At 35.8% G+C, this 14,213-nt stretch overlaps 1 protein-coding gene across 7 annotated transcripts in view; it reads left to right on the plus strand.

Moving 5' to 3' along the window:
* Positions 1–14,213, plus strand: part of CNTN1 (contactin 1) — a 370,454-nt gene that overhangs the window by 227,835 nt on the left and 128,406 nt on the right. For all 7 annotated transcript variants that reach the window (XM_039340676.1, XM_039340675.1, XM_039340674.1 and 4 more), the window contains 5 exons: positions 2,784–2,879; positions 3,831–4,037; positions 7,922–8,018; positions 8,591–8,772; positions 11,434–11,558. In XM_039340676.1, the coding sequence (XP_039196610.1) occupies positions 2,784–2,879; positions 3,831–4,037; positions 7,922–8,018; positions 8,591–8,772; positions 11,434–11,558 (707 nt within the window). The remainder of the gene's footprint in view (positions 1–2,783; positions 2,880–3,830; positions 4,038–7,921; positions 8,019–8,590; positions 8,773–11,433; positions 11,559–14,213) is intronic.

Genomic DNA, 14,213 nt, shown 5'->3' on the forward strand with positions numbered 1-14,213 from the left:
GGATTTCCACCGTCTCCTCGACTGCCAACACCAGCTCTATGGGGTGCGGTGTCATTTCTGTAGGTCTGCCAGTGGATTGCCGGTCTCCTCTCTTGGCTGGTACCTTGCTACGACAGTCAACTGCTTGGTGCTCCTCTTTCCTGCAGTTAAAGCATGCAATAGAGCAGGGTGTGGTTGGTGATGGTCGGGCCATCTCAACTCTCTTGGCTTGAAGGTGGGTTTCACAGGGTGGATCTATTTCCACCTCTTCTGCTAAGAGGCACCAAGTATACAATTGCCCTGGGGCCCCATGGGCCACACAGGCATTGTACAGGTCTGCATTTAGGCCATCCTGGAAGCAACTCACCAGGATGTCCTCTGGTCAGTTTAATCGGCTGGCCAACTCCCAGAATTCCTCAGTGTACTCAGTTACTGGTCGTCGCCCTTGCTTCACCATTTTCATGCGCTCGTGAGCTTTTTTGTCTGCCAGATGGTCTTTGAAACGATGTCGGAGGGCTGCCATGAACCGGTTGAAATTTCTCAGCTCCAGAGCATTGCAGTTGTAGAGGGTCACCATCCAATCCGCCACTGCGTCTTCCAGTGCTAGACTTTCTCCTCATCTGTAGGCAGTGTTCTTCCATATATCTGCACGTATGTGAATATTTGGGCTAGGAAGAATCCCAACCTTTTGGGTTTCCCATCAAATTTCACCCCCAACAGAATTGGCTTCAGCTTTGCTGGTTGGGGTATGGCTCCTATGGGTCTCCTCAGGCACTATTAGCTCTTCCTCACCTGCTTCCTTCTCTGCTTCTTCCTCCAATTCCTATTGCTCTTTCAGCTGGCCTTTCAGCTCCTTGAATGACTCTCACACGTATTCCATGGTATGCTTTAAGATAGCTTTCATCGTCTCTGAATTTGGGTCCACCAGTCCCTTTTTGGGGGGAGCAGGCTCTGGTGCTTTCTTCTTTATCTTCTTCTTTCCTCCACCATGCATGAGAGTTACTTTTGGAGCCTTCCCTTCCCAGTCCTATTTCTTTCCGACCCCGAGTAACCACCTGGTCTCTTTCTGCCAAGGGTTCAACCACTCCTAGGTCCCTGGAAGTTCGTTCCCTGGGGTCTGCTAGGATGATATCTCCAGCTCTCTATTTGACCCACTTCCATGTTGCCAGTAGGAAGGGACATGTTGGTTGCGACCCACCTTGATAGGGCAGCTGGCTCTCCAGTTTGGGCACTATGCAGATCTCGCCTTATATAAGGACCTACCTTAGCTAAGCCACCCGAAAAAACAGAACTCTTGAAACAGGCATTGTCTCAAAAGGAACTTTTATTAGGGGCTAGTGATAGCAAGGAATCAAGGTGAGATTTGAGAGAAAAACCCAGAAAGCAATATATTAAAAGCAACATTCATGCATGAGAGTTAAGCAGTCTTTTCCGTGGGCTCCTCAAGGTCTTTCTCACTTTCAATTTCTTCTGGCTCCAAGTGCAAACTGTCTCTTAGATAAGGAAGAGACATTCCATACCCTGTGGGAAGGGCATTTTAACAGACAGCGGAAAGCATTCCCCAAAGCTCCCCCTTCCCAATGTTGAAGACATTAACAGTGTTCATGCACTATAGTAAAAATTTAAAAGAAAAGAATTTAGAATTTATTTATATTGAAAGGTTATTATTTTCCCTGTAGAATAAATGCAACATTTTGTTTATGGTGAATGAATCCAGAGATGGGTATAATCCTTATGACTACTATTAATACTAAAGTCATAGTTATTTAAGAGACTTTGCTATAAATTAAAATGAATTGAATATTTCAAATTTAATTACCTATACATGTGCACATGTGACCATCTCAGGTTTTTGCAACCTCTATTTCTTGCAAAAGCAATCTCACTCTAATCTTATTCCTGGAAACTGAAGAAAAAGCCAAGAAATATAGTTGCAGCCTTTTCTTTTAGAAGATTTTTTATTTGTTTGTTTGTTTAGTTCAGTGAATAGAGATAAAAAGACAAGAGCTTTCAAAGACTGATTGTAAATTAATAAAATGGAAAACATTTTCAAGGCAGGCTTGATTCCTCATGATTGCATGGGTATAGCCACACAATTCTCTGGGAAGCATATGTGAGTGGCTTGTTGTTGCCTTTTTCCAGAATTTTATTTTCTTTTTAATTTTCCCATTTAGTCTGTAGCCCTGATTATCTCACAAATATTAAGCAAATCCAAATTTCTTGACTTCTAAACAATACCTTAGCAAACTTTAAATTCTAGCAGTGGTGGCTAAATAGAGTAAAGTCTCAAATAATTGTTGGATATATGTTAAAATAGTTTGGCGTTTAGTATAATCTTATAGATTATCTTCATCCATCTTTTAATTTCTGGTCTTTCATGAACTGTTCCTTTCCAGATAAGCCAGTAAAGTTCTATTGGAGTCTTAAATTCACCTTAATCTTATTTTCTGCCCACCTTTTATTGACTCTTGAATTTAAGATTATAATAATACACAAATCAATACTAGGCTATTGAATTGTCAGCCTTGCAATTTTATCCATGTTCCAATATTGTATCTTGAAACTGGCTGTTCATCTGGTCAGTAACGTAAGTGCTGATCCCTATAAAACAATTCCCTAAATAGATATCTAGATTGTTTTTACAGCCCTATATACAGTACATTGAGACATTACTCTCTATGTTTGTAAAATGTTTGTTTCCATTATTAGCAAGCATTCTCCAGCTTGATCTCAAAAAATAAACATGAGGTCACAAACACTCCCTACAATATAAAGGCATCAACTTCTGTTATTATCTTGCATAGATTTATATCCTTTTCCTCCGGAAGAGAGACATGCAGTAAAAGTACGAGAAGGTATAGGTGCTGTTCTTCTCTGTGATCCTCCACCTCATTATCCAGGTAATTAAATTTATATATTTCAGTTTCAATTGAAACAATGAAATAGGAATTAATATAATTAGAATACTATTAATGTTGACTGTGACTAGGTTGCTTAAGCCTCTTGAGCCTTATAAAAAAAGGAATTGTTCCTGTTTGACATGTGAAAATAAAATTCCTTACAGTATGGTTGTCTTCCTTCAGATTATAAAGATTATAAAGTAATTGAATCTATTTACTATTATAAGGTTTGATTGTTCAAAGTTGAAAACCATTAAAAACTTTCAGAGAATTACTATACCTATTTTACAAATGGAAATCCGTTTTTTCAGGTATTTATTTAATCTATTTTGTACTGTTCCCTAGCCTAAGCCTACAGTATGCATAAATATAGGTTACATGTCATATTTTTAAAAACTTGACTTTAAAAAGTGTGGATTTACACACCCACTTGCTGACATATGCAGCATGGAGTGATGAGTAAAGTAAGAAAAGTTGTTCCAAAGTTCTAACAGCTGCCCCCACCCTTGCAGTCATATGATCTCATTTGGGCACTCAGTAACCAGCCTGCATTTGTGGCCGTTTGCAATGTCCCATGATCATGAGACTGCTTTTTACAACATTTTTGCTGAAAGCTGGCATTTACTTTTTTTTTTTTTTCAAAAATGGCCCATTGCGAATAATGGATTCACTTAACAACCACAGTATTTGAATAATGCAATAAAGGTAGTAAAGGTCATCTGTTTTGTGACCATTACGACTTATGATCGTATTGGGCAGACTCCATTACGGTTGTAAATTGAGGACTATCTGTATAACCAAGAGCACTGATATTCACTGGTAATCCCTCATCCAAGACTAACCAGTGCTTATCTCACTTAGCTTCCAAGAATGAACAAAATTAGCTAGGTATTACCATATTCTTTAAGTGTCATCTCTATAATAAATTTAAATATATTTTTCTATCTCCAGATGATCTAAGTTATCGATGGTTTCTGAATGACTTCCCAGAATTCATTACTTTGGATAAACGGCGATATGTGTCACAAACAAATGGTAATCTTTACATTGCCAAAGTTGAACCTAGTGATAAAGGCAACTATTCATGCTGTGTGACCAGTAATTCAATTACTAAGAGTGTATTCAGCAGTTTCATTCCACTTATTCCTCAAGCAGATCGTAAGTATTCCTCTAAAGTCTTATGTTTGTCAGATTTTTTTCTTAAATAATATCTCCTTTCCTTTTGTACATTTTATCCACTTCAGTGAAACAGTATATGAAAGAAATGTTTGGTTTAGATTCTCTTTTCAGCTTGTTTTCTATTTCTTAATTTCAGATTTTAGATCTTATTTCATGAATTCAACTGTTTTGTTTTTGTTACCCAAAATACTCTCTCTCTCTCTCTCTCTCTCTCTCTCTCTCTCTCTCTCTGTGTGTGTGTGTGTGTGTGTGTGTGTGTGTGTGTGTGTGTGTGTGTATGTGTGAAACAGTGGGAGAGACACATAGAGAGAGAACACAATAATTGTAAATAATCAGGGAGCCGAGTTTGACTGTGGCATACCTTCAAATTTAACTTAATTTGTTTGACTGAATAATGTGTGTCTCAGAAATGTATGATATAAACCATGTAAACTATAAAAATAGAACTATATAAAAGGATACCAACAAAGATTGCTTTTTCCATGTTTGGAAAATCAAATATGAGTATGTTTACATTTTTGACATGTGAAAGATAGGAATACCGGGAGCAATATAATAGTTAATTTTCTCAAAACATTTTTGGTTACCTGGTAAGAAATAGATTATGTAAATGTTAAATGAAATATTGGGATTTGGTCAATTTTAAAGATTTTCCTATTCTGTTCTGGTTAAATCTTTCAACTTGCACATTTATACAAGTCTATCAAGAAAGCAGTTAGAAGACTTCCGGTGGATCTGCGCGCGCGCGATGGCGGCTACTTTGTAGCCGTCCTCCTGGGAAAGCGTTAGAACCGCTATGAACAGCAGACATCAGCTGTTCTGCGGTTCAAAACCTCCTTCCCGGGCAAAGGGAGGGAGGAGAGTATCATCTGAATAGTGGTAGAGCCTCTGATGCACCCCCAAGGTTTTCTTTTGGGGGGTGAAAAGAGTGTTCCCACGGAGTTCAGATTGTCTCCGCTTCCCAGCTGTTTTTGTCTCTAGGGACAAAACAAGCCGCTGCAACCACCTCCGCGATTAAAGTGATCGGGTGAGTTTTTTTAAAAGAGCGGACAGAGCTGAATAGAGGATTTTGTTTTTTCCGATCTTATTTGGATTTTAAATTTAAAGATTTACTTTTACTCCCTCTTTTTGTTTTTTCTTTTTGTTGAAAGGGAAAGTAAAATGGCGATCGGCAGGTTTTTTGGTGTTTTTTTTTAAAATGACTGGAACGGAATGGAACGGATTTGATTATTTATAATGATTTTTTGATGTTGGGTTTGGATTTTAGGAGGATTATTCTCCCTTTTTGTTTAACTTTTTTATTTTTTGAAGGATTTTTTTTTGTTTTTTGTACTTTTAAAAAATAACGGAATGGATTTTTTCTATTTAATTATTCTTTTTCTCTTTCCTTTTCCTTCTTTTTCTTAACTTTTTTCTTCTTATTATAATGATCTCCTTTTGAAGGAGTTTTTGATTTTTTGGAGTTAATCTCCCTTTTTTTTCTTTTTTTTTGATTAACTTTTTTTTTCCTCCCTTCCTATTTTTTAAGAAGGAGTAAAGATTTTCTAAGATGGCTCCAAAGCGTCCAGTAATTCCCACAGCTCCTAAGGTGGTTTCTTCTTCAGTGATATCATCAGTGCAACAATCTAAATCAATAGTTTCACCCTCTCCTTTGGCACAGTTATTAATGGTAAAGGATTTGCAAGACATAATGGGAAATGCTATATCTCAAATCAGGGGAGAAGTGAAAGAGATTTTAGCGGAAAATAATAGGATTCTGAGGCAAGATATAGTTTTGGCTTTAAAAGGATTTGCCTCTGTTCTTGAAAAGTTAAACTTTCGTGTAGAAGAGGTTGCAGACAAAGTGGAGCTGTTGGAGGGAAAATTTGAAGGTATGGAGAAAGAGATGGAAAATTCTCAAGATGAGATTCTTATGCTTCAATATAGAGAAATGGAATATGCTTTAAGAATTAGAGGCTTGAGAGAGTATCTGCAAGGAGATCTGAGAGAGATGGTTGCAAATGACTTTGCTGTGATTCTGGACAGAGAAAAAGAGGAAATATTTAGTGAAGTTGAAAAAATATTTAGAGTTAACTCTGTGGTGGCAAAGCAAAGAAATCTGCCAAGAGATGTGGTAATTTATTTTGGGAAAAGATCCCTGCGCAATAAAATTATACAAGCTTTTTACAATAAGAGGTTTCAGATTGCTTCACAAGACGTTATAATTTTAAAGGAGATCCCATCTAAAATTTTAAGAAGAAGAAAGGAGTTTGCTTTTTTAGCAGATGAACTTAAAAAGAGGCAAATGTTGTTCAGATGGGATGTCCCGACTGGAATGGTGGTGAATTATCTGGGGACACGTTATAGACTTAATACTGTTTTCAAAGCAAAAGAGTTTTATACTTCGGTCCTGGAGGTATGTTCATCGCCACCTATCATGTTTAAAGTTTTGGAAGAGAAGAAGGCAGAATTGCAGTCTGAAGAGCCTATATTGATGAAAACTGAGAAATTTCAGACTGAGGGGCCTCAACAAGTTGAGATGAAGGAGCAGAGGATAACTCGTGTAACACATAAACGCAAAGAAAAGGAGCAACAGAAGAAGGAGGTTAAGGAAGCCTCACAAGTATTTGTTTCTGAGTCTGCGGGAGAAGCAAGATCCATAAACTTTTTGGAGCAACCTTTAAGGGCAGATTTCCAAGCACTTCTCTTGAGGTTTTTGGATAAGAGAGATTGATAAAGAATGTATAGATTGTTTTCAGGTTACTGATAGATTACAGTTCACTGTGGATGGAATTGGTTATTGGTAAAGAGGAGAGAAGATTATGGAGATCGAATGAAAATTTTAGATAAGAAGTTTAAGTTTAGTAATTTAAGGAGTATTCAAAAGAATATTTTGTTTTAATGGTATAACTAACCTTTATATGTTTATTTTTGTGTTTGAGGATAAAGAAAGAGGGATAGATTAGATTTTATATAATATAAGTATGATAGTATGGAGATTGAATGAAAATTTTAGATAGGTAGTGCATGTTTAGATATCTAAGGAGCATTTAAAGGAATATTTTGTTTTAAATATGTATAAGGGAATTTCAATGTTATAAGTAATGTTTATATGTGTGTTTTTGAGGGTGTTTATAAAGAATGATGGATAAACTTTAAATAATATAAGTATGATATTAGAAAATGTTTAGTTTTTTTCTGAATAATTTACACTTAAAGCTCATAAAATTTTAAGGGTGGTTTAATTTTCTTATTAAATTTTTTGGGGGGGGTTCTTTTTCTTTTTTTTCTTTTAATTTTTTATTATTATTATTATTATTATTTTCTTAGTTTTATATTGGTGTTAGAGTATTTTATAATTTGTCTAATGATTGTAATCCTAATTTTTTCTGCTTTTTATATATTGGTCTTAAAGTATATTATAATTTGTTTAATTATTGTAATTAATTGTTTACGGTGTACATGTGTTTAAATTTTTTTCTTTTAAGTTTTAACTAAGCCTGTATTCAGCTCTGGGAAGGTTGGGGGAGGGGTGGGGGGGTTGGGAGGGTTTGGGGAGGGGAATCTCTTTTTTTGTAAAATTTTAAAAATTTTCAATTAAAAAAAAAAGAAAGCAGTTAGAATTTATGTAATCTCTTAGCCTCCAGTGTTGTCCCAGGTGTGGTAATGACATTTTATAACGAGTTAAATCCATTTTTAACTGATAGTAGAATAAGTGTATGTGATCCTTTCTTCCTGCTTCCTACAATTATTTCATTTTAGAAATGCATTTCTGTTCACACTCTCTCCAAGTTTTTTTTAAAGGAAATAATATTTTCAAATATTATATGTGCTAAGTATTCATTTTCTAGCAAATTATTTATTTTATTACTTTTTCTTATTAGGATCAAAAGGCTATGTGCCAGATATCAGAGTGAAGTTCAAAGATACATATGCACTTTTAGGACAAAATGTGACGCTAGAATGTTTTGCACTTGGAAAGTACGTATGCTTGAATTTAGTGATATACATGGCAAAATGTGGTCTATTTTGGCAAGAAATGATTAGCTTTATTCTGCTATCAGAAGTAATCCCAAAACATGAATTTGAAAGAGTTCTCAGTGCTTCCTATCACTCATTCTTTGCACTTAAGTCAGCTTTATATATAAACTTAACATGTTTCTCCTTCATGCATATGGCTACCAATGTGGTATGGCTTAGCATTACAGCTACAAAAAAGCATCGAAAGTGACAATGAAATTGCCCTTAGTGAAAACTAGCCAAACATTCCCCAGTTTATTATCCAGTTATTATGAATTCAATTTATTTTGTGATTCAGGTTCTTGTAGAAGAATATCATTAAAACAACATTGTAAAACCTGCTTACTTGACAAAGGGAAATATTGTTTTAATATATCATTAATAAAACAACAGCTAAGTGAAATTTCAGCTTAGGAAACTCTCTCTTGTAATTATGAAACATGAAGAGGAAAGCAGAAGCTGAAGTGACCTAATAAATGAAAGATCCAACAGCTAATCAAAGCTGAATTAAAATATGCTCTGTTTTCTTTAAGCCCTGTTCCTGAGCTTAGATGGAGTAAATATCTTGAACCAATGCCAAGCAGTGCAGATATAAGCATGTCTGGTGCAGTCCTAAAGATCTTCAATATTCAGTTTGAAGATGAAGGAATATATGAATGTGAAGCTGAAAATTACAGAGGAAAAGATAAACATTCAGCAAAAGTGTATGTTCAAGGTAAGTAGAATTTCTTCATGCATTTCATTACTGAAAAATATATTTATACATATTTATCCCATATCATTTTAGAGGGTTGGTTTTTCAAAATTTCATAAATTAATGCAACATTTTGCACTGTGACACAATTCAGAATCACATTCAGATCAATTAACTAAAGGTAGAATGAGCAATAAACAGCAAAAAACAGAGAATGAGATGGCTGGATGGAGTCACTTAAACAGTAGGTGTGAACTTAAATGGACTCCAGAAGATGGTAGAGGACAGGAAGACCTGGAGGAACGTTGTCCATGGGGTCGCGATGGGTCGGACACGACTTTGCAATTAACAACAATAAAGAATGTGCAATAAATTGAACGAGCAAACATTATCCCAATTTTTAATTAGCCACATGTGACTTAAGCATTCATTTGGGTTTACTTCTAATGGCAAGTATAAAAAAATTAATTCTTTATGCTAGTATAGAACATACAGTGAGATTTATTTCTACTCTGTTCTTAATCTGTTACTGACTTACGCTTTTTCTGTTTCTTGCATATTCATTTATTAAAAACAATTTATCCTATTTCTGTATTAATCTTCACTTTAAAAAAATTCATAGACTATATAAATATATGCATTTTGAAAACATTTTCTCCCAAAATATAGTGTCTCAAAATACTCAGCATGCTTTACTGTATCATATTAATTTAGCATTTTTAAAAATACTTTGGAGAAAAAAATGCATTATGAAATACAAAGAAGAGGGGGGAAAAAAAGAATAGGTACCAATCAGCATGTGCCAAAGATAGTTTTTTTCAAAAGGGAATTGGATTTACGTGTTTTTCTTTGAAGACATTTTGCTTCTCATCCAAGAAACTCCTTCAGCTCTGACTGGATGGTGGGGAATGGAAGGATTTATATTCTTTGCAGACAGTTGGCCATTTGCATTTGCATTTTTTTAGAGAGTCGTTGAGGCCACTTGGTGGTTTATCTGTGTTCTCAGGGTCACCTGAGTCATTGAGAAGTTGGAGCTGTGCTTTCTGCAGGATGTTTCTGCCCTGTGTCCCTTCACTGTTGAACACAGGCACAGGTTGTCTGTATTGTCTGCATCTCAAATGGAAGCAACAAATGGTTCCTGTAGTCTGCAATTTTTCTGGAAATCCATTCATATTTCTGCATCATTCGGAGGGTGTTCATCCCAAAGTGCATAGCTAATGTCTATGGAGATTCTTAGTCATCCAGTTGCCTCTTGAAAAAAGCACCTTTGGGACAGCTATGACCTGGATGACTGAGAATCTCCAACAATACCAATCAGCATATTACAGCACATCTCTTTAATGTAGAAACTGAGTGTCAAGTTTTGAAGCATGGTCTTGCTGGTGCAACAAATATTGCTTCTCAACTTGCCAACAAACTTGGTGGGAGGGGAGAGGTTTGGAATGCAGACTTCAAAGATTAAGAAGCCAGACTGTGAGACTCAAGGACATTATACCGGGTATCTGGCTAGGCCTAAAAATGTTTTCTAATAACAATATTTTTCTACTTGATTGGGCAACATGACCTGACCCAAAGGGAAGAGGGAGAATTCAATGCTTTTACTATATGGGTTTGGGAGGGGTCTTGCCAGAGCTGGTTTTGCTTTCATTAGTGCTGAAGTGATGTACTCAATAAAGTTTTATATTAAGAGATTGGAATGTCTTGAAGTGTTTGCTTGGTTGGGTTCATAAGTCAGAACCTTGATACTGAGGTTATGTCAGCCTTAGTCAGCATTCACCAAAAACTAATTCAAGTGTGCCTGGTTGGAATAAAACGTTTTGGCTTAAGGAGATATGTATGTTAACCAGAGTGATAGTAACTTCAATTATGCTATCAAATTTTAACTAGATAGCTGCAGGACTCTCTTCTCCTACTGAATCAACTTATACTCTTGTCTTGGACAAGGCAAGTTATTTCCCAATTTCATAATGTGAAGAAGAATAAAACTAGAAAGCCTACTTCTTTGGTATGATTCTAATTTTATGGAATAGCTTCCATTAAATCCACAATTAGCTTCTCTTTCAGATCTTTCTAGTATATGACATCCAGAAAGCATTTGCAAATTACCTTTTTGCCACCATTGTTAGTTCTATTGCTGTGATTCTTACTGGGCTGATTTCTTAATATTCTGTCTATTAAGGAATTATGTTTAAAATTCATGATTTTAAATAGCTTATTGACTGTGGGTGTTTTAAATGTATTTGTATAATGAAAACTTTCATTTCCATTTGTTAACTGTCTGGGATCTGTGGCAGATTTGGTGGAATAGAAACAGAAGTAAAAAGGACATGTCATTAAGCATGTCATTAGATCCCATTTGTTAACATACAGTCACCAGACCTGGTTTGGATAAAATAGGAAATCATAATTACCCACTGTGTGAATGAGCATCAACAAGATTCAAACTCATATATTCTTTATTCGTTCTTTGAGGTGCTTCAAGGGAAAAACATAAACATTTGCTTTTAAATGAACTATTGTTACAGTTACAGCAAAATGCTGGGAATGTTGGGTTTTGATGTGGGATTATTTATTAATTAGAGTTTTAAAAAGTAAGTAGGAATGAAGTTGGCTATTAGGGTTAGAAAAAACTGGTTTAAGCATGCATATAATACACGAAAAGCTGTTTCTCTCGTCTTTCAGCATATCCAGAATGGGTGGAACATATTAATGATACCGAAAGAGATATTGGCAGTGAATTCTATTGGCCATGTATAGCTGCAGGCAAGCCTATTCCAACAATTCGGTGGCTGAGAAATGGATTACCGGTAGGTTTAACTTATTTATGAGTCACAAAATACTATCTTTAATGGTTAAAAAGCATGAATAAATTGATACAGTTCTTTTGTTAAATAATGCCAAAGTGAAATAGATTTCCAAAAATGAACTTTTACAGCATAAATATTGTTTTAGAAACACATGTATTTGTATTTAATTTAGTTTTGAAACCATCTTATTTTTCTGTGAAAATATTGTAAGTGTTTATAAAACTCTTTATTATGGCTTTCTGTGGCCGAACTATGGAGAATGTAGTTATTAAGATGAAAATCATAGTGCATTTTGTTTGTTCTGCCTAATTCCATTCATCCTGGGCAGAAGCTTCCACAAAAATTAAAACATATGCATACTTGGTTTTGTCAATTATGTGATTGGAAAGGGAGGGAATACGTTTCTCTTACTATGTGCAAAGTTTCTCCATCTTGATTAGGTTATTATGCTGGCTGTGATGGAAACCGCAGACTTTTAACATATTTCATAAGTTGGCCAAGAAAGAATGTCTTAAGTATACATTGGATTGTCCCTTAATTCACAGAATTTGAAAAACAAATAAAAGAAACATGGTACTGATCACTGTAGTGTTATTAAAACTGTTATACAAATGAAACCAAACTAAAGCAATATTTAAACTAAACAGTGGGGGCAGTGAGCTAATTGATACAGAACATCCCTGTCCCCAGCAATCTAAAAATTATAGGGCTATCAGTGCATGTAACAAAGATGTGTGTGTGTGTGTGGACAAGAATATCAACCTTGCTGTCAAGCAAAATCAAGCTTTTAATAGCGAGTGCCACAAAAAGTGCACTAACCAAACAGGTGGTAAGACAATAGGGGAACTCAGGCACCACATAGGTTATGTAGAAAGTAAACACAGGGCCAGTCATAAAGGACTCAAATGTCTATACACCAATGCACAGAGTATGAACAGCAAACAGGGTGAACTAGAAATTCAGGTTAATGAGGGCAGATATGATATTGTTGCCATTACGGAAACATGGTAAGATGAAACCCACAAATGGAACACACAGCTAGAGGGATTTAAATTATTTAAAAGAAACAGACCAAATAAAAGAGGAGGTGGAGTTGCTCTCTATATAAGAAATAACTACATCTCTACAGAAATAGAGCACAACAATGATGAAAACTGTCCTGAATGCATATGGGTCAATATAAAAGGGGAGGGGGGAACAACATTGCCATAGGTGTATACTATAGGCCACCCAACCAAACAGTGGAAATAGATGAACTTTTTGCTAGTCAACTAACTAAGGTATGTAGGAAGCACATCACAATAGTAATGGGGGACTTTAACTACCCTGACATCAACTGGGAGACAAACTCTGCACCAAGTGGAAGATCAAACAGATTCCTGACAAACCTAGCAGACAACTTTGTCTCCCAAAAAGTAGAGAAGGGAACTAGGGGATCAGCCATTTTGGAGCTAATTCTCACTAACAGAGATAAAATGATAGAAGGTGTTGAAGCCATAGGAACCTTGGGAGGAAGTGATCATGCAATATTGGAATTCAACATTATGAAAGCACAAGCAATAGAACAGAGTCAATCCAGAGTCTTGGACTTCAAGAGAGCTAATTTCAATAAACCTAGAGAGGGCTTGGGAAGGATTCCATGGATGAGAATTCTCCAGGGGAAAACAACTCAAGAGGCTTGGGAAATTTTAAAAAGTGAGATAATAAAAGCTCAGTCTAGCACAATACCAACAAAGAGGAAAAATAACAGCTCTCAAAAGAAACCAGCTTGGCTGCACAAAGAACGCTCTGATCAATTGAAAGATAAAAAGGACAAGTATAGAAAGTGGAAAGAGGGACACATAATTAAGTCAAAATATCAGCAAATAGCCCGAGCCTGCAAAGTTGAAGTGAGGAAAACTAAGGCTCAAAATAAACTAAGACTTGTGACCAAAGTCAAAAATAACAAAAAAAGCTTCTTTCAACATGTAAAAAACAAGAAAAAAGTGAAGGAAATGATTGGTCCATTAGTGGGTGAAAGTGGCAAGAAGGTGACAAGCAACAGGGAGAAAACAGAACTATTTAACTTGTTTTTTGCATCTATCTTTACACAAAGGGAAAAAACAGACCAACCTATCAAAAATAGTGCCATAAAAAACAGAATAGAAACACAAGTTAAGATAGGCAAGAAAATGGTAAGTGAGCACCTGTCCAGCCTAGATGAGTTCAAATCACCAGGACCAGATGGATTACACCCCAAGATTCTCAAGGAACTGGCAGATGTGATCTCAGAACCACTGAACTATATTTTTCAAAGATCCTGGGGCACTGGGGAACTACCAGAGGACTGAAAAAGAGCTGATGTAGTTCCAATCTTCAAAAAAGGAAAAAAAGGATCCAAGAAACTACAGACTATCAGCCTGACCTCAATACCTGGAAAGATTCTGGAAAAGATAATCAAACAACGAATCAGCGAATACCTACAAGAAAACCAAGTCATTACTAAAATCCAACACGGGTTTGTCAAAAACAGATCATGCCAGACAGATCTTATTGCATTCTTTGACCAAGTGACAAAATTAGTGGACCAGAGGAATGCTGTGGATATAATTTACTTGGACTTCAGTAAGGCATTTGACAAAGTAGATCACAACCTACTACTTGATAAGATAGAAA

Source organism: Crotalus tigris, unplaced genomic scaffold (assembly GCF_016545835.1).
Source record: "Crotalus tigris isolate CLP2741 ecotype Arizona unplaced genomic scaffold, ASM1654583v1 scf7180000017753.6788120, whole genome shotgun sequence".
NCBI lineage: Eukaryota > Metazoa > Chordata > Lepidosauria > Squamata > Viperidae > Crotalus > Crotalus tigris.